Source organism: Sus scrofa, chromosome 1, assembly GCF_000003025.6.
Source record: "Sus scrofa isolate TJ Tabasco breed Duroc chromosome 1, Sscrofa11.1, whole genome shotgun sequence".
Taxonomy (NCBI): Eukaryota; Metazoa; Chordata; class Mammalia; order Artiodactyla; family Suidae; genus Sus; species Sus scrofa.
The window spans coordinates 179513300-179540221 of NC_010443.5; the positions used below are offsets into that span (position 1 = coordinate 179513300).

Here is a 26922-nt window from a genome sequence, read left to right on the forward strand (position 1 = left end):
GGGAACGGCCCAAAGAAATAGCAAAAAAAAAAAGACAAAAGAAAAAAAAAAAAAAAAGCAAAAAAACAAAAACAAAAAACACACCGTATAAACATAGGCCCTTACCAATGACTGATGTTTCATACCATATTATTTTGAATAATGATAAGTTTATTTATCTTTAAAATATAAAAAAAGAATATAGGAGTTCCCATCGTGGCTTAGCAGTAATGAACCCAACTAGCATCCATGAAGACTCGGGTTTAATCCCTGGCCTTGCTCAGTGGGATAAGGATCTGGTGTAGGTCACAGATGAGGCTTGGATCCTATATTGCTGTGGCTGAGGTATAGGCTGGCAGCTACAGCTCCAATTCGACCCCTAGCCTGAGAACTTCCATATGCCCCAAGTGTGGCCCTAAAAACCAAAAAAAAAAAAAAAAACCCCAAAAACCAATTAAACAGCCTAGAAAGGTAACAACAACAATAAATAATTAAGCTAAACCTTAAAGTTACTGTGGCAAAAAGGAGAAGTGAAATAATAATTCTAGGCTGGGGATATCTGAGTTGCCATAGGAAACCTAATACAAATAAGAAAACACATAGACCATCTTTGGTAAAGAAATATAAATAACATCAATTTCCAAACTTAATACAGTTTTTTCTCCAACAAAAGTTAAAAGCAGAGGAGTCCCTGCTGCAGCACAGTGCATTAAGGATCCAGAGTTGCCACACAGCTGTGGCATATGTCAAAGGTCAAAGCTGCAGCTCAGATTCAACCTCTGGCCCAGAAACTTCCATATGCCAGGGGTGTGGCTAAAGGAAAAAAAAGTTAAAAGCAGAAATAATCAAATCTATAAACATTTTCTCCTTATGGTTCTGCCATCAAACATTAATTTAAGCATGAAATTATTATTGTTTTAGTATCTACCAGACTTTTTATTGTGAATTCTGATCTGACATGGTTGAGAAGTGAATGAACTGATGCTCTTCAGAAGCTATTTGGAACCTCACAGAAATGGTGGGGCTAGCCAGAAGGAGCTAAAGGTTATCCCCCGGCAGGGGGCTATGTGCTGGGGGGAACAAAGCCACAGATGGACTGACGGTGACTAGGTGACGGTGCCTAGGTGTGCTGTAGGAACAAAACTGACAGTGCTGTTTGCTTTCTGAAGTAGAGCAGTGGAAGGAGCATACATAGCAGAAAACATGCTCCCTCTCCCCAGACGAGCCTGTGGCCTGTCTGTGAGCTCTCATGCATTCCACACATATTTCGTGTGTACTTTCAGTAAAATTTTCATTCCAGCTGATATACCATATCTTAGCTGAACAAGTGTGTGGTGGTCACTAGAGGGCTGGGCAGGGCACGGACCAGGATTTTAGAGTGTGAGTGAGGGCAGGAAGAGTAATGTTGAGGGTTGGTCAGAAAGCCTGTGTATTATCCAGCAAATAGACCAGGAGGACTAGGGAGCTGTCTTGGTGGCCAGAGACTTTCTGGTGCTACCAGAGTCTCAGAACCTGCCTCAAAGAAGGCGGTAGTTGCTTCTACCAGAGATTTGCAGGACCCAGGAGAAAAGGCATGGACTTTACCAGCAGTGGGCATGCATAGGTCAGTTAGCTAGTTAAACAGTTATGAGTGGTTCATTTTCATTTAAAATTCAACAAATTAGGATTAAGCAATAAATATTAACTTGTATACTTACACCCCCTAAATAATTAGGATAATGACCTAACCTGAAATTTGCTTCCACTTTCATCAGGGTGAGAACCTATCACTGGAGGAGTAAATAATTCATGTCTGTGGGTCCTCTAGAAAAAAAGAAAGATACACATGAATTACTGAGACAAATATTTAAAACTAAGATTCATTTAAAAAGTACCCTGACAAAGCACTGTCCTTAAAGTAATGTTACTATTACCAACTCTCAATAAATTTGAAAACCCACATAATTTAAATGTATAAATACATAGATATATAACTTTAAAAATAAAAACAATTATTTTAAGACTTAAAAAAAAGGTCTATTGTGTACCTAGCAGTAATATGCTCTGGGCTGAGGCTATGATGGCAACAAATCAAGCTATCATTGGAGTTCCCGTCGTGGCTCAGTGGTTAACGAATCCGACTAGGAACCATGAGGTTGCGGGTTGGATCCCTGGCCTTGCTCAGTGGGTTAAGGATCTGGCATTGCCGTGAGCTGTGGTGTAGGCTGCAGATGTGGCTCAGATCCCCCATTGTTGTGGCTCTGGTGTAGGCCGGCGACTATGGCTCTGATAGACCCCTAGCCTGGGAACCTCCATATGCTGTGGGAGCGGCCTTAGAAAAGGCAAAAAGAGAAAAAAAAAAAAAAATCAAGTTTTCATCCTCAGAGCACAGGGGTCAGTGAGAGAGGCGAGTCAACAGGTCACAATACCACAAAGGACCCTGAGCAGAAGGGACCATTTAAGGAGATCCTAAAAACAGACTTTGCTGGTAAGAGACAAATGGAGGCTGAGAAGAATTCCCATTGTGGCTCAGTGGGTTACCAAATGCAACTAAGATCCATGAGGGTGCGGGTTTGATCCCTGGCCTCACTCAGTGGGTTAAGGATTCCCCCGTTGGGATGAGCTATAGGTCCAATCCGACCCCTAGCCTGGGAAGCTCCATATGCCACACCTGAGGCCCTAAAACACACACACACACACACACACATACACAAAAGGAAGCTGAGAGGCTGAGACAAGACATTTCAGGAAGAGGAAGGAATATGTGACAAGAAAGAGTTATAAAAGTAAAGGAGTATTTAGGAAGTGATATGAGGTTTAGTACAGTTGTACCATGAGGTACACAGGGCAGAACATCAGACCATGCAAGTCATTGGCTAGAGCCTCTAAGTAGGAAACCATCCCTCTCTGACTGTGGTCCACCCAGTTTAGGTAGTACAAGTGCCTCTCCCCTTCCACAGAGAGACCACCAGGGCCTAGCCAATCAAAGTTCTCCATTCCCTTGGCCAGTGGTTGGCTCAGAGTTGAGCAAGTGCCTGATGCTGGGCCAGTACGAGATAGCTGCTGTAACTACTGGACAAGAAGAACTCTTCTTCTAACAGTTACTAAGGCTACTTGTGGCCATTTTTGTCACTTCATAGAGAGAACTTTCTTGAAAGTAAAGTAAATTTTTTTCAATTGCTGTGAGATGGAAAGAGGTAGACACCTCATGACACTGTGTGAGCACCTGGATCCAGCCATGTGTGACACAGATGGACCTCTAGACTTCTCCACAAGTCAAGAAGTTCCTTTTACTCTTTCAGCCAGTTTGAGTTTTTGTAAAACTCAAAAGAGCCCCAACAATATAGGCTTTATTTGCGAAGCCCAGAAGTTTATCTTCTAGACAATGAAAAATAATGAATTTAAAACAGGATAATGATAAAATCAGATTTGCTTTCAGGAAGATAACTGCAATAAAAATATGAATGGACTAAAATTCAACCCTTCTAATGAGGCTTGGAGGGTTAAATGACAAACCCAACATAATGTCATAGGCTTTAACATAATTTTATTTTGTTTTATTTTTTTGGTCATTTGTCTATTTAGGGCTGTACTTGCGGTATATGGAGGTTCCCAGGCTAGGGGTCTAATCGGAGCTGTAGATGCCGGCCTACACCACAGCCAAAGCAACACAGGACCCAAGCTGCATCTGTGACCTATACCTTAACCCACTGAGCAAGGCCAGGGATTGAACCCTCATCCTCATGGATACAAGTTGGGATTGTTAGCCACGACGGGAATTCCTAACATAATTTTAAAAAAGAAAGGAAAAAGACATGTGGTGTGTTTACTGAGCATCTTCTCTGTGGAAATCACTGCACTGAATGTGGCAGAGGAAATAAACAAGAGGAGGGCAGTCTGACAACAGGGATGAGCACCCTGAATGCCAAGCAGGGCAAACGCTGTAAGGGACATAGGCACACACTGAGTAGTCCCTGGGTTGAAAGCAGGAAGAGATCTAGTCTAAATGGAGATAAGGAAGGGCTCTGGAAAACAAGAGGAATCTGAGAAGGCCTTCCAGAATTAGGAGGGTTTTCACAGTTGGGGATAAGAGGGAAGAGCAGTCCAAAAGGTGAAGAGAATAAACAAAGTTACAGAAGATGTGGAAGAAACAGAAACAATAACTCCATGTCTCAGTTTTGGCTTAGAGACTAGATCAAAAATGTGTGACAGAAGATCTCAGATATTAAGAACAGTTTATGTAATCCAATAGGCACTAAACATCTTTGAAAAACCTCTGAGCAAAATCAGGACATGATCAGAGCTAAACTTCGGGAAGATTAATCTGGCAACATTATGGAGGCAATGGAGGCAGGAGAGAATAGCCCTCTTCAGTGCTCCTTTTCTCCAACCTTCAGTCTTATTCCTAATGACCATCCTCTCCTAGAAACCTTGTGCCTCCACCATGTAACACCTCCCTGGCCTAGCCCCCAAGCCCTGTCCTCTGCCCTTTTCTATCATCTCTCAGGGTCTCACTTCTTCTTCTTTTTTTTTTTTGTTATCTTTTGTCTTTTTAGGGCCATACCCAGAACATATGGAGGTTCCCAGGCTAGGGGGTCTAATCAGAGCTACAGCTGCCAGCTTACGCCACAGATCACAGCAACGCTGGATCCTAACCCACTGAGCGAGGCCAGGGATCAAACCCGCAACCTCATGGTTCCTAGTTGGGTTCGTTTCCACTGCACCACGACGGGAACTCCAGGGTCTCACTTCTGCAGTCCCATCTGTTACTCCAGGCAGACGTCCCCTAAACTTCTCTCTACCCAGATCTCTTTCTGTAGCCCCAGATGTACATTTCACCTGCTCTCCTACTGGCAACCTGAACTCAAATGTTTGAAACAGAACCTGCCATCATCTTCCTCATTCTCTTTTTCCTGGTTGTTAACATATGACCTTTATTCCACATCCACTCTTTCAGGCTTAAAACCTTAATTATCTTTGAGTCTTCACTCTCCGCCTTCTTTTTTATGTCCAATCAGTCACCATGAATCATGGCTTCCACTGCTTGAGGGCTGTCCCCTCTGCCTACTCCTCTTGCCTTCCTTCATTTGGGCTCTCATTTACTCCAGGACTAATACCACAGACTCCTGCTAAGTCTTCTCTTCTCACATACTTGACTTCATCCCACAATCTGCAGAGAAAGGAAGTGCTCAAGAAACCCATATGACTGCATCGCTCTAGTATCTTAAGGCTCCCTGTATCAAGGGAACAAAGTCCCAACTCCCAAGAGTGGCACCCAAGGCAAGCCCACATTTTAGCTGCCACCTGATTTTCCAAACTTATCCTGCCTACTCCTCTTCACGAGCCTTCTCTTCCACACACAAGGGACTGACTGCTCATAAATCCTGTGCAGATTCTACTTTTTCCTTTTGTTCTGTCTTTGTTCACACCATTCACATTTTCCCCATTTCCACAAGATCAAAGAAATCAAGGCCCATGTCAAATACCACTGTTTCCATGAAGCCTTCTCTGATTTTTCTATCGAGTGCATTCTGTTTGTATTTCTCCTACAGTACATGTAAAATTTTACTTCATATTTTATTTGTGCAAATGTCTTTAATTTCTTTCTTTTTTTCTTTTTTCTTTTTTTTTGTCTTTTTAGAGCCACACCTGTGGCATACAGAAGTTCCCAGGCTAGCGGTTGAATTGGAGCTGTGGCTACTGGCCTACACCACAGCTTTATAGCAACACTGGATCCTTAACCCACTGAGCAGGGCCAGGGATTGAACTTGTGTCCTCATGGATACTAGCTGGGTTCATTACCACTGAGCCACAATGGGAACTCCATCATTCCTTTAATTTCATAAGTTGCTTAAAAGTGGTATAGTGTAAGAGGCAATGGCTGGGCTCCAGAGTCAGAATGACTGGCCTCAAATCCTGTCTCTACTTACTAGACGTAATCTCTGGGCAAGTGACTAAACTTCTCTAGGTCTCAGTTTCCTCATCTATTAAATGGGAATAATAGCATCAAATGAGGTAAATAATGTTTATAAAGTGATAAAGAGTGCCTGGTATATCAAAAGCATGTTAGAAAAATGTTAGCTACTACTTTAGTCATCATCATGATTGTTAGAGAAAGTATTTTTAAAATTTCTGTACCCCTATATGGTCTCAAACAGAGAGAACCCAATAACAGTCTATTAAATGAGAAACTTTAGAGTACAAAATTCCATCCTTTAATTATCTCTAAGTCTTATCTAAGCCAAAACCATATCTTTCTACCCCTCTGACTTACCTGGTGCAAAATGGTGTATCGTTCACGAAACAGCTCTGCTTTATCTCTTGCTGTCCCAAATAAATTTGGTGCAGGATGGCTGGTCATTAATAACCTAGAACAAAAAAGAATGCCTATTTATGGTTATCATTATACATAAGGAAAGGTGAAAAATGACACAGGAAACTATATACCTTCCCCCAAAAAATACATTTGCAATTGGCTTAACATCAACAGATGGCATACTTACGGAAGAAATTTTTTTCTTTCTGAATTGTACACAAAGCGTGGAATATCAAATGCTCCTATGATATTGAAAATATGTTCTCTGAAAAACAACCCACAGAAGCAGATCTGATTTACTGAAACATAATATGAAAACTTGCATTATAATCTCATATCATACATACCTTTTGGAGGTCATGTACACATTTCACATAGGGTCAAAATAACATGGGGTAAAATTTTAAGCTTGTGCATTTTCCTCTCAGAGACAAGAATGCATTGCCAGTACACTCAGGCAAACACAAAAATTAATCAAGTTAACTTCTTCTTTTTTTCTTTGCTTTATTTTTAAGGGCGCACCTGCGGCATATGCAAGTTCCCAGGCTAGGGGTCGAATCAGAGCAGCAGCTGCCGGCCTACGCCACAGCCACAGCAATGTGGGATCCGAGCCATGTCTGTGACCTACATCACAGCTCACTGCAAGGCCAGATCCTTAACCCACTAAGCAAGTCTAGGGATCAAACCCACATCCTCATGGGTATTAGGTTTGTTACCACTGAGCCACAAAGGGAACTCCTAATTAAGTTAATTTCTAATTAAGAATATCATCTGTTGAAAAAGAACATTTATGTACAAAACAGTCACATATTAAAGAAATCTCTCACAATATGTACTACTTTTATGAGCTACAATATTATTAAAGGATATGATTCATTTCCAACCATCTTTTAATCCAAAATATTATACATAGATGACTCAGGAAATGATGTAAAATAGAAAAAGAACCCCTAGAATTCTGGCCATATCCTTAACATTTAGAGTGTTGGAGAAGGAAAATCAACAAAATATCCTTAGACACTGTCAATAACATAACCATGTTTGAAAGAGGTTTTAAAAAAAATTCACAACAGGAGTTCCCAGTGTAGCTCAGTGGTAATGAATCCAACTAGTATCCATGAGGACGAGGGTTCGATCCCTGGCCTTGTTCAGTGGGTTAACAATCCAGCGTTGCTGTGAGCTGTGGTGTAGGTCGAAGATGAGGCTCAGATCTAGCATTGTCGTGGCTGTGGCGTATGCCAGCAGTTGCAGCTCTGATTTGACCCCTAGCCTAGGAACATCCATATGCTGCATGTGTGGCCCTCAAAAGCAACAAGGACAAAAAAATTTCACAGCACTACTGCATAAATATTCCGACCTAAAAAACCTTCCCTAACATTATATCTATTTATCTCCCAAAATGAAGATGGTCCCAAAAATGTCATGCTAGCCTGGTGGTAGCACCTAGCATAGAGTAGCAGAGACCCAGCAGACTTGAAGCAAGCCTTGATTCTCGGCACAGCCCCATGATTTTCTAGTGGATCAATTTTGGCAAGTTATTTAACTTAGCCTGACACTTCTCCATCGATAAAAATGAGAGCCTCTCCCTTGTGCTATAATATAATGACTTTCTGACAACTAGAGTTACAAAGACCATTTACCAGTCAGTCCCCATCTATCCTCTATACTGGCTGACTCTAGCATATCAACAGGTTGACAGAAACAGCAGGTAACTTTAATGCCTATTTTAGGATTATAATCCTCAGGCTTCAATACAATTATTTTGAATTTCCATCCATAGCTTTAGGGGCATGTCACTGTACTCTAGTATCTTTTTTTTTTTTTTTTTTTTGGCTCTCTCGAGGCATGTGGATGTTCCCAGGCCAGGCATCAAATCCATGCCACGGCAGGAACAATGCCAGATCCCTAACCTGCTGAGTCACCAGGGAACTCCTGTACTCTAGTATCTTAAAAATATGAGCTGGCAAAGATAAAATGAAAATTCTTCAATTTCTGTATTTTTCTGCAGCTCTAATAAGTTCTGACAGGAAAAGATTAAAAACTACTGACCAAAATAAGTAATAACTCCTTTCAATTAACTCCTCTGCCCCAAATAGGGGAAAAACAGTTCAAGTTAAAACTGTCTCTCTCAGAATTCCCATCATGGCTCAGTGGCAATGAATCTGACTAGTATCCATGAGGATTTGGGTTCGATCCCTGGCCTCACTCAATGGGTTAAAGATTTGGCGTTGCCCTGAGCTGTGATGTAGGTCAAAGACACAGCTCAGATGTGGTGTTGCTGCAGCTGTGGTGTAGACCAGCAGCTGTAGCTCTGATTCAACCCCTAGCCTTGCAACTTCCGTATGACTCAGGTGCGGCCCTAAAAAAAGACAAAACAAAACAAAACAAAAAATTCTCTCTCCATTTTCCCATATGTTTCCTTTCAGTTAAACCCTGTGAATTTGGAAAGAAATATCATATTCAAAGGAAGAAAGGAAAGAGGTACACTCAGGGAAATAAAACCCAGAAAAACTATAAATTCCAAAGTCCTAAGAGCATGACACAGAGTAAAGAGTCATAAAGGAAGTTTCTACTCTTCTTTGCCACTGACCATGTGACCCACGATAAATTCCCAAACTTTCCAGACTTAGCACTTCCCTAAGGAAAAAAATAAATTATACTTCTGAATAATCAATTCAATTCTTCTACAGCATGTAGAATATAAATGTCAGATTATCTGGGTAAGTGGCAAAAGTTGTTAATGGTACAAACATACCAAGATGTCAAATCCTGGGAAAAAAACAGTAAAGCTGAGTCATTTAATAATGTGGTTTGTAATGCAAACTATCACTTAAGAATCACTAAGAAATAGGGAGTTCCTGTTATGGCTCAGTGAAAATGAACCCGACTAGTATCCATGAGGATGTGGGTTCAATGCCTGGCCTCGCTCAGTGGGTTGGGCATCCCGAGTTGCTGTGAGCTGTGGGGTGGTTCACAGATGCGGCTTGGATCCTGAGTTGCTGTAGCTGTGGTGTAGGTGGGCAGCTGCAGCTTGGATTTGACCCCTAGGCTGGGAACTTCCATATGCCGTGAGTGCAGTCCTAAAAAGACAAAAAGAAAAAGAAAAAAGAAACCCTAAGAAATAACCACTGCAGTAATGATAACCACTGATTATTTCCTCAGAAAATAACTTAAAATAACCACTCAGTAACCCTTCCAACATAGGGAAAAAGTTAATTATTTTGACATACATAGTTTCATCTACTGACTGACTGCATTCCTGGACTGCTGCTTCCACTACAGATTTTTCGATCATGTTTGATGACACTGAAAAGAGAAGTTCAAAGTCAAATTTTAAAAACAGGCATAAAAGTTTTTTCTACACAAAGCTTTTTTCCTAAAAGTAATTTGCAAACACCAACCCCAAGATTCTCATTATACATGCTTTAGGAGGAAAAAATATTAGGTTAGTACAGTAACTACCTTAAATTTCCACACTCAAGTACGCTTATAATATCTTAATACATAGTTAAATGCCCTACTTTTCTAAATATTGTTTAATAATATCCATATAGGTATATAAACACTTCTGTAAGCTCCTAGGCTTCATAAGGTTACATTAGTATAACTTTTTATTGCAATTGCTATGTGTCAATAGGCATGAGAGTAAGAATAATACCAGTAACAGCCACCACTTTTTAAGCCCTTAGTAAACACTTGGCACTATGCTCATTTCTTTACAAGCATTATTAGATAGATGTCCTATAAGACTTACGTTCATGTCCTGGCTATTGTGAATAGTGCTGCAATGAACATGAGGGTGCATGTGTCTCTTTTAAGTAGAGTTTTGTCCAGATATAGGCCCAAGAGTGGGATTGTGGGGTCATATGGAAGTTCTACGTATAGATTTCTAAGGTATCTCCAAACTGTTCTCCATAGTGGCTGTACCAGTTTACATTCCCACCAACAGTGCAGGAAGGTTCCCTTTTCTCCACAGCCCCTCCAGCGTTTGCTATTTGTGGATTTATTAATGATGGCCATTCTGACTGGTGTGAGGTGGTATCTCATGGTAGTTTTGATTTGCATTTCAGGGAGGGAGTGGGAGGGATGGGAGCTTGGGCTTATCAGACACAACTTAGAATAGATTTACAAGATCCTGCTGAGTAGCATTGAGAACTTTGTCTAGATACTCATGTTGCAACATAAAAAAGGGTGGGGAAAAAATGTAATTGTAATGTATACATGTAAGGATAACTTGATCCCCTTGCTGTACAGTGGGAAAATAAAATAAAATAAAAATTATTTTATACGCCCATGTCTTACAGATGGGGAAAGTACAACTTCAAGAGGTGGAATAACCCACTCAGGAACATAGCTGGGAGGGGCAGAGAGCCACACAAACCTAGCCCAATTCTAGATGGGGTTCCCATAACAACTTGTATGTTCTCAGGGAGAATACCATGTACCATCTTATTAATGTATACTAATTTTCTAAATTTAATCTTTTTTTTTCTTTTTCTTTTTTTTTTTTAGGGCCGCACTCGCAGCATATGGAGGTTCCCAGGCTAGGAATCAAATCCAGGCTACAGCTGCCGGCTACAGCCACAGCAATGCCAGATCTGAACCGTGTCTGCGACCTACACCACAGCTCACAGCAACACCAGATCCTTAACCCACTGAGCAAGGCCAGGGATTGAACCCACAACCTCATGGTTCCTAGTCCAATTCGTTTCTGCTGCACAACAATGGGAACTCCAATTTAAGAATTTTCTAAATCTTCAACTATAACAAACTTTTAAAAGCAAAGGTATATTTAAAATTCTGCCTTGAGAAGTGAAAATGAGATATAAGAGCAATTTCTCCTGTATCGTGAAACATGTTTCCTCCTGTTTGACTGAAGAAAGTGCATCTTTACAACATAAAAGAGCAAGCCACACTCGCTTCTCTCCTTCAGAGTATTCACCTTTGTGGGCCCATGCTTCTGGGAAAAGGTTAAGTATTTAACAAAACGATCCCTATTGTAAATTGGTGCAACCACTGTGCAAAACAGTATGGAGATTCCTCAAAAAACTAAACACAGAACTACCATTTAATCCAGCAATCCCACTCCTGGGTATCTACCCAGAGAAAACCACGACTCGCAAAGACACGTGTACTCTGATGTTCATTGCAGCACTATTTGCAATAGTCAAATCATGGAAACAACCTAAATGTCCATTGACAGAGGAGTGGATCCAGAAGATGTGGTACATATACACAATGGAATATTACTCAACCATTAAAAAGAACGAAATACCAGCATTTTTTGCAACATGGATGGACCTAGAAACTATCATGCTAAGTGACGTCAGCCATGCAATGGGACACCAACATCAAATGCTTTCACTGACATGTGGAATCTGAAAAAAGGACAGACTGAACTTCTTTGCAGAACAGATGCTGACTCACAGACATTGAAAAACTTATGGTCTCCAGAGGAGACAGTTTGGGGGTGGGGGGATGTGCTTGGGCTGTGGGATGGAAATCCTGTGAAATCAGATTGTTATGATCATTATACAACTACAGATGTGATAAATTCATTTGAGTAATTAAAAAACAAAACAAAACAAAAAAAACCGATCCCTGAAGAAAGGCTGAAACAAGAAGGGAAAGTTAGTCCTGCTCACTCATTCTTCCACCCCCCACCCCTGCACACACTGAAGAGTACCTAACATAAGTAAGACAAAGTATAGGCATGCAGAGGGAAAAAAAAATGACCATAAAGGAATCAGAGGGGAATCCACAAAAGGAAAGAACTGTAAAAAAGTCTCTGGGTTCCAAAAGAACTGCAGGTGACCCCTTGGCAACAAAGGCTACCAGAGGTATGTCTTATACCACAGGGACATCTTAAAACACTGAATCTTCAACTTTTACTTAAATCTATAAATCTGAGGATGCAGAACTATATGATCAATTGAAGAGCTGTCAGAAAATGTTCACAGGGAACTATATCCAATCACTTGTGATGCAGCATGATGGAGGACAATACGAGAAAGAGAATGTATGTGTATGTATGGCTGGGTTGCTTTGCTGTACAGCAGAAGATGGCAGAACATTGTAAATCAACTATACTTTCATTAAAAAAAATTTTAATGTTACTCACAGGGTTGCTTTTCAACTGCATCAATGATCTTTTCCAGTGCATCTTCAAGCTCTACTTCATTGATAGATTGAAGAGCTCCTGTGAGGTACTTAATAGCTTCACTGAGAAGAGAGGGAAAGAAAAGGTGAGGCAAATCTTTGGGAATTAAGGCTAAAGGTTTTATGCCCAAATCTGGCAAACACTCATCAATCTGGGATTGAAACTAAGGTCCACTCACTCCTCCCTATAAGTAGTACTCTCCTTGCCTGTGCTTTCTTTTTTTTTTTTTTTTGTCTTTTGTCTTTTTTGTTGTTGTTGCTATTTCTTGGGCCGCTCCCACGGCATATGGAGGTTCCCAGGTCCAATCGGAGCTGTAGCCACCGGCCTACGCCAGAGCCACAGCAACGCAGGATCCGAGCCACATCTGCCACCTACACCACAGCTCACGGCAACGCCGGATCGTTAACCCACTGAGCAAGGGCAAGGACCGAACCCGCAACCCCATGGTTCCTAGTCGGATTCGTTAACCACTGCGCCACGACGGGAACTCCTGCTTGTGCTTTCTGAATGAAATTTTCCTCCTATACCCTGCCCATATAACCGTTCTTAAAACCCCACATCACATGCTTCTTCTAAGAAGCCTCCCTCGACCAGCCTTATCTATTGCAATCTCCCTTTCCTTCTGAAATCACTAAAAATCTCACTTATAGGTACCTTCGATCTGCTACATCACATTAGCCTTGTACCATTTACATTACATTTAAGGCAGAACTCATTTGGCTTCAATGTACTGAACATAACAGGCACTTAAATATATATTTATTAATTTGATAATGAATTTACTTAAATTCTAGTAATTTCACTTTTGTTTTCTTTTTTTTTTTTTTTTTTTTTTTTTGTCTTTTGTCTTTTTTTGTTGTTGTTGTTGTTGTTGTTGCTATTTCTTGGGCCGCTCCCACGGCATATGGAGGTTCCCAGGCTAGGGGTTGAATCGGAGCTGTAGCCACCGGCCTACGCCAGAGCCACAGCAACGCGGGATCCGAGCCGCATCTGCAACCTACACCACAGCTCACGGCAACGCCGGATCGTTAACCCACTGAGCGAGGGCAGGGATCGAACCCGCAACCTCATGGTTCCTAGTCGGATTCGTTAACCACTGCGCCACGACGGGAACTCCCACTTTTGTTTTCAATTGTAAAATCAGAAAAAAAATGATGCTAGAAAAAACTCTGACCTTTGAATATAGTCATAGAAGTAATAATACCCATCAAAATCACATGAATCCCTCCCATCTCCCACTCACAAAGTAAATAAAGCTGCAACTTTTTTTTTTTTTTTTTTGTCTTTTTGCTATTTCTGGGGCCGCTCCTGCGGCATATGGAAGTTCCCAGGCTAGGGGTTGAATCGGAGCTGTAGCCGCCGGCCTATGCCAGAGCCACAGCAACGCGGGATCCGAGCCACGTCTGTGACCTACACCACAGCTCACGGCAACGCCAGATCGTCAACCCACTGAGCAAGGGCAGGGACCGAACCCGCAACCTCATGGTTCCTAGTCGGATTCGTTAACCACTGTGCCACGACGGGAACTCCAGCTTTTTAAAAATCAAATGAACTTCTAATTTTAATTCCAATAATACTCAGATTGAACACTGCCTTTTTTTTTTTTTTTTTTTTTTTTTGGTCTTTTTAGGGCTGCAACTGTGGCACACGGAAGTTCCTGGACTAGGGGTCAAATCAGAGCTACAGCTGCCAGCCTACACCATAGCCACAGCAACGAGGGATCTAAGCCTCGTCTGCAACCTACAGCACAGCTCACGGCAACGTCAGATCCCTGAGCCATTGAAGGAGGCCAGGGATCAAACGTGCATCCTCATGGATACTGGTTGGATTTGTTTCTGCTGTACCACAAGGGGAACCCCAAACACTGTCTTCTTAAACAATTACCTAAATCCACGCCATTGTGTATTTGCGGAACACAATTTTACACTTCACATTATCTTACTGTCCTATATCTTGGGTTGCTTCTTGTTTCATATGTGGGTGTCACATCCCTCCAATTTATTATAGATGATGCTCCTTGAGAAATGGAACTGTGTCATCCTTTGGCAGAGCGCTAAGCACACTGAAAGTGGCCCATAAATATTTGATGCCTGAGTCCCTAAAATCACACACATATTGAGTGAATCTTAGGAGAGTTTTTAGGACAGACCAAAGTAATATAGGATCTGGGCCCTACAGAATCTCATTAGGCCTGTCCAGTGTCTCTGGCCTCGGTGCTCTCCTACCTCAGGGTCTTTATACAGTCATTCCTCACCACCACCGCCCCCTCCCCATTCTTCACCTAGTCAACAAGTCCTGCTTATCCTTTAACACTTGGCTCAAACCATTCTTTAATGAAGTATTCCTTGACTCTAGAACTATTTACACACCTGGCTATATACTATCATAGCTTTCCCTTCCTCGGATCCTTTCACGATTGAAAGTAAGTAATTATGAATTATTTGATATCTATAGTAGATAGACTTCTAAGAAGATCCTTAATAATCCATACCACCTAGTACTCATATCCTTGTGCAATCACCTTTCCATGAGTGTGGGCTGGACCTAGTGACTTGCTTCTAACAATAGAATATAGCAAACATGATAGAATAGTTTACTGTATTGTAGTTCTAAAAATAAAAATTTAAAGCGACAAGATGTCACCTTCTTGCTTAGGTTACAAAAGATTTGACTTCCACTTATAGCTGACTCTCTTGCTGGCTTTGATGAAGTAAGATGCCATGCTGGGGAGGCCCAGTAGCTCACAAAGACTGAAGCCCTCAGTCCAACAATCCTGGATGAACTGAATCCTGCCAATCACTGAATGAGCTTGGAAGCAAACTGCCCAACGGACATCTGAGATGATCCCATCTTGACCGTGCAGCCTTACATGAGACTCTGAAGCTGAGGACCTAGCTAAGCCCACCTGAATTCCTGACCCATGGAAAATGAAGGACTATAAGCGCACGAGATTTTATTTTTAAATTATTTTATTATATTAATTTATTATAGTTGATTTACAATGTTCTGTCACTCATGACATTTTAAAGTTCTAAATTTGGGGGTAATTAGTTATGCAGCAATAGACAATTAACATACTATCTGCCCCCAAGGTCTGCTGTGTCTTATTCCTACTCCCTTGCCCCAATAGTACTTCGCAGCTAATAGATTTCAGTCTCTTTCTGACTGAACTAATGAATGACAGTTCAATATCAGGTCAAATTCTAAGTGAAAAGAAAGAAAAATTAACTGAGCAAGTGCTCACATTTTCAAAATGTCAGGGATCAACTAAACAAAATTCATTATTCTCTCCTAGAGCATATCGATTCTTACCCTTGTTCACCACTAACCCAAAAGCAAGGTTAAAAGTCCCATAAAACTCATCATTACAAAAGCAACCCAAAAAACCGCTACACACACAAGAGCAATCAAAACCTGATACCTTGGGAGGGTTCATTCTATAACTAATAGAAAACACAGATATGGTCAGGAAACCTATCAGAGAAATTCTAAAAGAATTTTTTTAAAAAGGCCAAGGATACCTAGAAACACGCTTCAAACCTACCCGTTTCTTAACTCTCCAGGAATTCTCTCTCAAGAATAATACCCGATCCAAAATTAGGAAGGCTGGCAGAGCCCACAATTGCTACAGTATAACCTGACAGCTACCGAAATGCAATGGGCTTTCCCAGGTCTCTCATTCGCTGTCTCAGTAACTAGGTGAAGCAGCACGGTTAAGGATTCCTATTTGGCGGAGCCCTAAAGGGGGCTGAGAGGTGCCCAAGCACCCTGCTGGTGCACCGCTGCTGCGGCACCGATCACTGCTTCTCCGGCTGCTTGACACGTGCAGGAAAGCCTCATTTCTTTCGGGAGAAACTTTTCACTCCGTATGAACGTTGGGGAAACCTAAGGCATCGCCAGATCCTCTTCCCTTCTTAGAACCCTTGAAGGGTCTCTATCATTTTAAGGCCAAACCCCCTCTCCGCGCGCGGTGCATCCCGCTGCCACGCCGCCTGGCCGGGCTTCCTGGCTCAGGCTCTCCCCTCTCGCCTCGCCAGCTGCCCTGCCGACTTACCCCCGGAGCAGCAAGCCGCGGAGCTTAAAGGCAGAGAGAGCCCGGCTCCGCAACCGATCCGGCGCCATGTTCGCGTTTTGGCGCCACGGCCGCAACCCCGCCCCTTCCCGGGCGCGCTCCGCCCTGGCCCCGCCCCGGACGCACAGGTCCCGACAGCTGCTGCTCCGACCTTAGTGCGAAGATTTTGGCAGCTTCGCGTGCAGGCTGGCTGAAGCTTCGCAGGGTCTGGGCTGCAGGAGAAGAAGTCCCTGCGGTGCTTTGTTGCTCGAAACTGACGAGCGAGAGCTTCCTTCCCTAGTGTCTGGTTGGGAATGGACTTCCCCTATATTAAATGCTTCATTGAGCTAATCAGTGCTCTATCATCGCTGCCCTCCACCTTCCTTGACTCGGATCAGGCTCATCCCGGACCCAGGGCTCTTGTGCACTTACGTTCTCTGCTTCACACAGGCCCTGGAAATACTCTGTGTCACCACAGGGCTTTCCCCGACATTCACTCGAAGTTGCTACGCATCACCATCATTTTCACCCATCCCGCTTTTAATTGCAGTTGCAGACTTTCTATGCGTCATGCACTACAATAAGCGCTTTAAATGAATTAATGTCATGTTCATAAAGCCGAATGAGTTGTGTGCTATTTTTTCAACATCCTCATTTTACAGTGGGGAATGTGAGACTCAAAGATGGTGGATGGCTCGTTCAAGATGAAAGATTTAGTAAGTAAGTGGTAGAGCCAGGATTTTAACTGATTCTGATTCCAGCAAGTGGACTGTTAATCTGCCACTCTTCAAAACTCTTGCTCCGAAGATTTGAATAAAACCATGCAGTGCTTCTACGTGAACACACAGTCTTAAAAAACCGTGAGGATGCTTTCTAAGAAATGATATGCCATGACCTCCAGGGTGTCTGGATAAAATCAATAACAAAGAGTAAAGTATGGTAAAGGAGAGGAAATAAGAATATATATACATATTTATTTGACTTTGTATTTTTAAAAAACCTCTGAAAGATTACACTGGACACACACAAAAAAGGTTAACCATTAAAGGCTGAAGGAGATAAGGAGGAAGAGAGACCTTTCTTTGTAGTCAGAATATTGACTGTCAAGCCATGTTTATGTTTTACAGTTTCAAAAAAGAGAAAAGAAAAAGAGCAAACAAAACTGCAAGCAGACCAAAACCAATATACCTGTATTGGTAATGCAACATAACAGAGAAAAGTGACTTCTGAACATAGTTCTCTGTATATTCACGGTGAAATACATTCCAAAAATTTTAAAAACCTGCAAAAAAAATTTGAACTTTAATGTAAGAAAGGAAATAAAAATAGATAAATATACAGCTGATTTTCATTATTCAAGGCGATTATATTCAAGGCAGTATTAGTATTTACTAATACTGAATTAGCAAATACTCAATCATTGCTCCTACGAGAAATACAGGGTAAGTTTCCTCTGAGCCTCTGGCCACAAACTTTTCATTGACTGATTAATAATACTCTTGTTTTATGTGTGTTTCTGTTGAAAGACATCTTTAATTATATATTGTTGATTCGTTAACACTGAACTCAGAGCCAGCAGCACTACAATTCCTGCCTGATGGAAGTTTATCTAGCACACGTGTTTTCTTACAGCCTGCTAATGCTTTGAAAACTAGAAAGTATTTCAGCACTATGCTTGGCATCCACCTTAAACAGCAAAATCACCAAATATTCTCTTGGGGAAGCCAGCTGCCCTCAAGCAATTCTTAGAAAGGTCCATGTGTTAAGAAATGGAGGCCTCCTGCCAATATCCAGCACCAGCTTTCCATCCACATGTCAGTGTTTGTGAGCAATTTCCAAAACAGATCTCCCAGGGAGTTCCCTGCATGGCTCAGCAAAATGAATCTGCCTAGTATCCATGAGAATGCAAGTTTGATCCCTTCGCTCAGTGAGTTAAGGATCTCACATTGCCATGAGCTTGGTGTAGGTCGCAGACGAGGCTTAGATCTCACACTGCTGTGGCTGTGGCCTAGGTCAGCAGATACAGTTCTGATTCAATCCCCAGCTTAGGAACCTCCATACGCCATAGGTGAGGCCCTAAAAACACCAAAAAAAAAAAAAAAAAAAAAACACACCAAGAAAACGAAAGAAAAAAGGAAAGAAAGAAAGAGGGAGAGAGAAAGAAAAGAAACAGATCTTCCAGGCCTGGTGAAGTCTTTGGAGAATCACAATTCTGTCCAATATTTTGACTTCAAACTCATGAGAGACCACTCTGAACCATCCAGCTGGGCTGTTTCTAAATTCCCTACCTATGGGAACTGTGTGAAATAATAAAAATTTTATTTATTTATTTATTCCCAATGCAATTTGGGGAATCTTGAATACGGATTAGATATTAAATAACATTGAGTAACAATTGTTAATTATTACTTAGGTGTGATAATGATATTGTGGTTATGCATATGAATGTCCCTATTTTTAGGAAATTTGCAGAGACATAACATTAGGCATGCTGAAGTGAACATAAATGTGCCTCTTTTAGGAAATGCATGCTGAACTGTAACTTTCAAATAATTCAGCAAAATGAAAAAATGTAGACACACATATGAACAAATATAAAGATATTATGGCAATGTTAACAATTATTAAACTTAAGTGGAGAGTACACAGGTATTCCTTGAACTATTTTTTCAGTTTTTCTTAATGACCAATTGGAGACAGGAATTCCCTCTGCGGCGCAGTAGGTAAAGAATCTGACTGTAGCAGCTTAGGTGGCTGCAGAGGTATGGGTTCAATCCCTGGCCCAGCACATTGTGTTAAAGGATCCAGCATTGCTGCAGCTGTGGCATGGGTCAAAGCTGTGGCTTGGATTTAGTCCCTAGCCTGGAAACTTCCATATGTCACTGGTGTGGCCATTAAAAGAAGAAAAAAAAAAGAAAGACAAAAGAAATTGGAGACAAAAGAATTTAACCCAATTTCTAGCTTCCTCTCACAATCTGACAATGATTCCCCTTTATCCCATAAATTTTCAAATTCTTTCCTTTGACTCCTTTACCTGGCCATAAAGTCCTAATACTTCAATGAACAACTAAATGCTAACTCCAAAATCCATATATTCTCAAGCTTCCAATTCAATTCGATACATTCCCAAATGAATTTACCATCATCCCTCCCAAATCTGTTCCTCCTCCCAATTTTATTGTCCTGGTGAAGGGCTCCATCCCTTCCACTCAGCGACTATGCAGGTAAACTAGGCAGCATCCTCCTCTTCATCCTCCATAAACCAGTTCTACCTTTTATTTTTATTTTTTTGTCTTTTGTCTTTTTAGGGCCACACCCATGGCATGTGGAGGTTCCCAGGCTAAGGGTCAAATCAGAGCTGTAGCTGCTGGCCTACACCACTGCCACAGCCACAGCAACTCGGGATCCAAGCTGAGCCTGCCACCTACACCACAGCTCACAGAAACACCGAATCCTTAACCCACTGAGCAAGGCCAGGGATCAAATCCGCGGCCTCATGGATGTTAGTCAGGGTCATTAACCACTCAGCCACAACGGGAAGTCCAGAGCCTACCTTTCTTTTTACTTATTTATTTATTTATTTATTTATTTAGGGCCGCACCTAAGCCATATGGAGGTTCCCAGGCTAGGGGTCAAATCAGAGCTACAGCTGGCCTATGCCACAGCCCCAGCATCACCAAGTCCTAGCCACATCTGTGACCTACACCACAGCTCATGGCAAAGCCGGGTGTTTAGCCCACTGAGCAAGGCCAGGGATGGAACCTGCGTCTTCGTGCATAATAGTGAGATTCATTTCCACTGAGCCACGATGGGAACTCCTGGTTCTACTTTTTAAGTGTCTCTCAAACTTGACCACTTCCATCTCTAATGACTAGGGAACTTTACTAGGGCATTAGCTTCTCTAGGAATAGTGACTGACCTGCCAACAGTTCTCTGTTCCTTGCTATCAGAATAAGCTTTCTAAATCATAATTCTTATTATGTCACTTCCCTATTTAAAACATTTCCACAGAGTTCTCTTTGTGGCTCAGCGGATTAAGAACCTAACAGTGTCTGTGAGGATGCAGGTCGATCCCTGGTTTTACTCAGTGGATTAAAGATCTGGCATTGCCATGAGCTGTGACATAGGCCAGCAGCTGCAGCTCCAATTTGACACCGAGCCTGGGAAATTCCATATGCACCACGTGCAGCCCTAAAAAAGCAAAAATGAAAAAAAAGAGAACATTTCCATTATTACAGAATATCCCCTCATACTTCTTTCCATAAATCCCCTCTCCCTACCCAAAAACAACTATTCTTTTGCTTTCTATCACCATAAATTAATTTTGTATATCTTGGATTTCATGCCAGTTGAATCATATAGCAGATATTCTTTGTGTCTAATTTCTTTTTTTTGCAACTTTATGAGGCATGTTGATAAATAAAAATTGTATATATTTAAAGTGCACATGTGATGTTTTTATATCTGTATACACTTTGAAACGATTACTTCGGTTAAGCAAATTATCATATCTGTCACCTAACAGTTACCTTTTTGTGTGTGTTTAGTGAAAACACTTAAGCAAATTTCTCTTAGCAAATTTCAAGTATGCCATATATTTTTATAAACTATAGTTACTTATACATTAGGTCTCCAGAACTTATCTTATAACTGAAAGTTTGTACCCTTGACCAACATCTCCACATTTCCCCCATCCCTCAAATACTGATAATCATCATTTCACTCTCTATTTCTATGAATTCAACATTTTTAGGTTCCACATCTAAGTGAGATCATGCAATATTTGTCTATCTGTATCTGGTTTATTTCAATTAACAAAATGTTCCCCAGGTTTGTCCATATTAATGCAAATGGTAGGAATTCCCTCTTTTTTAAGGCTGAATAATATTCCATTGTATATGTATACCACACTTTCTTTATCCATTCATCTATTGACAAACACTTGGGTTGTTTCTATGTCTTAACAATTGTGAATAGTACTGCTGTGACATGGAGACAGTGATTTTCTTTCCTTCGGATATATACCCAGGAGTGGGATTGCTGAATCATATGGTAGTTCTATTTTTAATTTTTAAAATATCCATACTGTTTTCTGTGGTGGCTGCATGAATTTACATTCCAAGACTGTACAAGTGTTCCCTTTTATCCACATCCTTGCCAGCTCTTTCTGTCTTTTAACTTTTTGGCAATTACCATCCCATCAGGTGTGACACAATATCTCATTGTGGTTTTGATATGTATTTCCCTGATGATTAGATTAGTGATGTTGAAAACTTCTTTCTTTTTTTTTTTTTTCTTTGCTTTTTAGGGCTACACCAGCAACATATGGAGGTTTCCAGGCTAGGGGTCAAATTGGAGCTGTAGCTTCCAGCTTATGCCACAGCCACAGCAACACAGGATCCCAGCCAGGTCTGCAATCTACACCACAGCTCATGGCAACGCCAGATCCTTAACCCACCTAGCGAGGCCAAGGCTCAAATCCACGTCCTCTTGAATACTAATGGGGTTTGTTAACCACTGAACCATGATGGGAACTCCTGTTACTTATGCTTTTGATGTCATTTCCAATTAAAAAAAAAAAAATCACTGCCAGACCAATGTCAAGGAGCTTTTCCTTTACATTTTCTTTAGGGTTTCAGGTCTTATATTTAAGAATTTAATCGATTTTGAGGTGATTTTTGTATAAGTTAAAAGGAATGCTATTCCTGTAGGACAGTGTTGGAGAGGAGAAAGCAGAGCGGAGACAACAGAATGTCCTGAGACTGGGATCTAAGAGGAGAAGGCCAGGGACCAAGATTCTCTTCTTCTTCTTCTTCTTCTTTTTAATGGTTTCTTTGCTGTGCAATAGCTTTTAAGTTTTTGTTTGTTTGTTTCTGTCTTTTAATTATTTCATTTTATTTTATTTTTTGTCTTTTTAGGGCCACACCCTTGGCATAGGGAAGTTCCCAGGCTAGAGGTCGAATTGGAGCCGTAACCACTGGCCTAGGCCACAGCCACAGCAATGCCAGATCCAAGCCTCATCTTCGACCTACAGCACAGCTCACAGCAATTCCAGATCCTTAACCCACTGAGTGAGGCCAGGGATAGAACCGGTGTCCTAAAGTATACTAGTCAGATTCATTACCACTGAGCCGCAACTGGAAATCCCAAGACTCTCTTCTTGACAAAACTCTAGTCAAGTTCCTCCAAGCCCTGTTCTCAACTAGCCCTCAGTCTTGGCTTGGAAAAACTGCAGACTCTTGGCACAAATGATTTCATGCAGGGCTAAACTCACCTGTACTAAAAGACATGAACAAATAGTAGCATCATTTCTAACAGCTCAAGGCCACACCTTAGAATAACTCCTATTTCCCTCACAGTGCCTGCCTGAAAAAGCTCAAGGCTGCCAAAAAAATTTACTGTTTGTTCTGGCCCCAAATCTAGTGATAGGCATGTAGGCCCCTGAACCTCCCTCTCCTCCCCCCATAGCAGTTATTTTAGAAAGCTTTCAGGGAGTTCCCTTGGTGGCACAGTAGTAACAAACCCAGCTAGTATCCATGGGATGTGAGTTCGATCCCTGGCCTCACTCAGTAGGTTAAGGATCCGGTGTTGCTGTGAGTTATGGTGTAGGCCAAAGGCATAGCTCGGTGTGGTGTTGCTGTGGCTGTGGCATAGATCCCTGGCCTGGGAACTTTCATTTCAGCCCTTAAAGAGAAAAAGGAGCTTTCAATTATAAATCCTTTCTTTGCCTTTGAGATGTAAATGTACCACACAAAACTGTTTCTCCAAGAGGCCTGAGAGCTCTCTCTTAGAAATGCAAACATACAGGAAGATAATTCTCACTCTCCTGTCCAGTCCCCATAGGAAGATAAAGGTCTAACTTTGAAGGGTGTCTTGCTTTAACTTGCACCACTGCCTCCAGTCACAAAGATAAAAGTTTGTTCTGTGATAATCTATGTAGGAAAAGAATCTGAGAGGGAATGGATATGTGTATATGTATGACTGGGTCACTTCGTTGAATAGCAGAAATTCTCACAACCTTGTAAAGTAACTATACTTAAGTAAAACTTTTTTTAAAAAAAGAGAAGTTTGTTTCCTCTCTGGGTGTGGTCCAATTAACAAGCCCAGATGGCCTAGTCACACAAGTCAAACCTCCTTAGCACCTTCCCTTAGCACAGCCAAACCTTTAAAAAGTCTCTCTCGCTCTCTCTCTCTTTTTTTTTTTTTTTTTTTTTTTTTTTTTTTTTTGGTCTTTGTAAGGACATACACCCATGCCAAATGGAAGTTCACAGCTAGGGATCCAATCAGAGCTGCAGCCACACCAACGATGGATCCAAACCGCGTCTGCCACCTACACCACAGCTCACAGAAATGCCGGATCCTTAACCCACTGAGTGAGGCCAGAGATCGAACCAGAGTCCTCATGGATACTAGTCGGAGTCATTACTGCCGAACCACAACGGGAACTCCTAAAAAGCCTCTTGCCTTCGTTTTCCATGAAGTTCAGTTCACCCTGGACCCTCTTCCCCATTGCAATAATTTTATCACTGAACAAAAATCTATCCTTGTGTCTTTAATTAGTGTCCAACTTTGTTTAGCTCTGGCAAAGGCCACGGTGGTGGGGTGGTTAATGGAGTATATAATGTTCTATTTGAAATTATTTTCTTTTTATGATACAAATCCCTTCTCTGTCATCTTTTTATTTTTACCTAAATATTCAGTAAAATTAATTAGAAACATAAATGACCTTTAACAGCAGGGTTTTTTAAATTATTTATTTATTTTTTTTCTTTTCGTGGCTGCATCTGTGGCATGTGGACGTTCCCAGGCTAGGGGTCGAATTAGAGCAACAGCTGCCAGCCTATGACAAGGCCACAGCAAAGCTGGATCCAACCAAATCTGCAACCTACACCGCAGCTTGCAGCAATGCCAGAATGTTTAACCCACTCAGCGAGGCCAGGGATTGAAATTGCATCCTCACAAACACTTCATTGGGTTCATAACCCACTAAGCCACAATAAGAATTCCTATATTTATTTACTTAGGCTGCATCCGAGGCAGACAAAAGTTTCCAGGCCAGGGACAGAATCCGAACCACAGCAGTAACCTGAGCCACATCGGTGGCAATATCAAATCCTTAACCACTAGGCTACCAGGTAACTCCCTAAGAGTGGGTCTTAGAAAAAAATACAGTGTGCTTCTGAATTTCATGTCTGGGGTGATGCATCAGAGAAGCAAAATAGCATGCTCCGTGGGGAGAAGATACGTAAATCTGTGAATGGAATTATTCCAGTAGCAGTAGGAGTTGAAAGCCAGAGATGAGTATAAGATTATGAGTCTTCTAAGAATTCACAGAAATCTTAGAGAGGGCTTTGGCATTCCACTGCAGGTGGAAAGGGAGTTTCTGGGACAAAGGACCACCAGGTTCCCTATGTTAATAACAGCAATGACGACTACTACTACAACTGCTACTACCTTTTATGAGTACTCACTTCACCCCAGAGCTGTCCTATGTGCCACTTACCTTTCTGCCTTCAGTCTGGAGCACCTCTACCCACCACCGTCAGTTCAAAGCAAATATTCTAATAACCAAGTTACATTATTTACTCCCCTTCTTAAGACCCTTTGGCCTTACAGTTAAAGTTCAGACAAGATGACAAACAGGGCTGTAAGACTGACTATTTCAGATTTATCCTTGGCTGCTCCCTACAAGCATTCTAGAGACATATGGAACTAGTTATACGACTTGTAAGAAAAAATCAAGTGTCTGCCTTTGTGCACCCCCTTGCCCAATAGATCACATATTTCCTTTCCATTTTTCTGCTGTATGTTGTCCACATTCCTACTAGGCCACTTTTCATCCCACACTGTATGTATTTCTGTACATATCTTTCCCTCTGACTAGACATTGAAGCCCTGTGCCCTGTGGTAGAACTGTGACTAATTTATCTTAAAATTCAGTTTGTCTATTCATTTAGTCAACAGATATTTATTATCTACATATTTAGTATTCATTTAGTATCTACTACTCTGAGGCTCTGGGGTGTCAATAATACTTGATTCTTAGAGGTCCCATTGTGGTGCAGCAGAAACAAATCTGATTACATCCATGAGGATGTGGGTTCCATCCCTGGCTTCATTTAGTGGGTCAAGGATCTGGAGATGCAGTGAACTGTGGTGTAGGTCCCAGATGCGGCTCAGATCTGGCGTTGCTGTGGCTATGGGGTAGGCCAGCACCTGCAGCTCTGATTCCACCCCTGGCTTGGGAACTTCCATATGCCACATATGTGGCCCTAAAAAGTATAATAATAATAATAATAATAATAATAATACTAATACTTGATTCTTGGAGTTCCTGTCATGGCTTGGCAGTTAATGAACCCAACTAGCATCTGTGAGGATGTGGGTTCAATCCCTGGCCTCGCCTAGTGGATTGAGGATCCAGCATTGCCAAAAGCTGTGGTGTAGGTGGAAGATGTGGCTTGGATCCTGCGTTGCTGTGGCTCTGGCATAGGCCGGCAGCTATAGCTCCAATTGGACCCCTATCCTGGGAACCTCCATATGCCAAGGGTGCGGTCCTAAAAGAGACAAAAAGACAATAATAATAATAATAATAATAATAATAATAATAATAATAGATTTTTTCAGAGAGTTTCTAACAGAGCCTCAGTATGAACTATCTACAGCTGGCAGGCACTTAATATATACTGAATAAATTAATAAATTAACTTCTGGGTGGTGGGCAGCCAATTTTCTTCAAAGGGAAATTCTGAACAAGTACATATATAGACACTGGTATAATTATTTTCTTCCCTCTTGGTTCTAGTTTTACTTAAGTAACAATTTAAAGCAAAGGTAAGCCAGCTTTTTCTGGAAGTGGCTGGAAGTAAATATTTTCCTGCAATGGGAGTTTTCTGGTCTTTGTTGCAGCTACTCAGCTCTGTCTATTCAACTCCATGGCTTACATGAGCTGCCAAAGACAATACTTAAATTAAGGTGGTTGTGTGCCAATAAAACTTTATGCAGAGATGCCGAAATTTGGATGTATATGATTTTCATGAGTAATATTCTTTCAATTTTTTCAGCCATTAAAAAACGTGAAACTATTTTTACTTTGTGGGTGCTACAGAAATAGGCAGTGGAAAGATTTGTCCTGCAGGCCATAGCTGGCTGGCATATGTTTTAGGAAATTCCTAATGTGTCTGCTTGCTATTTTGAGGGGTTTTGGGGGGGCTGAGCCCCTGGCCTGTGGAACTTCCCAGGCCAGGGATCAAACCTGCACCACAGCAGCCACCCAAGTTGCTGAGGTGACAATGCCAGATCCTTAACCCGCTGCACTAGAAGAGAACTCTAGAAAATACCTAATTAAAAAAAAAAGTACATATGTATATATTTAAAATTCTTATTCTCTCACATTCTCTCTCTCTCCCTCCCTCTGTGGCTATCTCAGATGGAGGC

The 26922-nt window shown here is 41.5% G+C and overlaps 1 protein-coding gene across 2 annotated transcripts in view; it reads right to left on the reverse strand.

The window, feature by feature from the left end:
- Positions 1 to 16592, reverse strand: part of POLE2 (DNA polymerase epsilon 2, accessory subunit) — a 34614-nt gene extending 18022 nt beyond the window's left edge. For both annotated transcript variants that reach the window (XM_003480468.4, XM_021101373.1), the window contains exons 1-6: positions 16489 to 16592; positions 12396 to 12496; positions 9505 to 9580; positions 6462 to 6539; positions 6233 to 6326; positions 1708 to 1782 (exon numbers count right to left, since the gene is read on the reverse strand). In XM_003480468.4, the coding sequence (XP_003480516.1) occupies positions 1708 to 1782; positions 6233 to 6326; positions 6462 to 6539; positions 9505 to 9580; positions 12396 to 12496; positions 16489 to 16556 (492 nt within the window). In that variant the 5' untranslated portion in view covers positions 16557 to 16592. The remainder of the gene's footprint in view (positions 1 to 1707; positions 1783 to 6232; positions 6327 to 6461; positions 6540 to 9504; positions 9581 to 12395; positions 12497 to 16488) is intronic.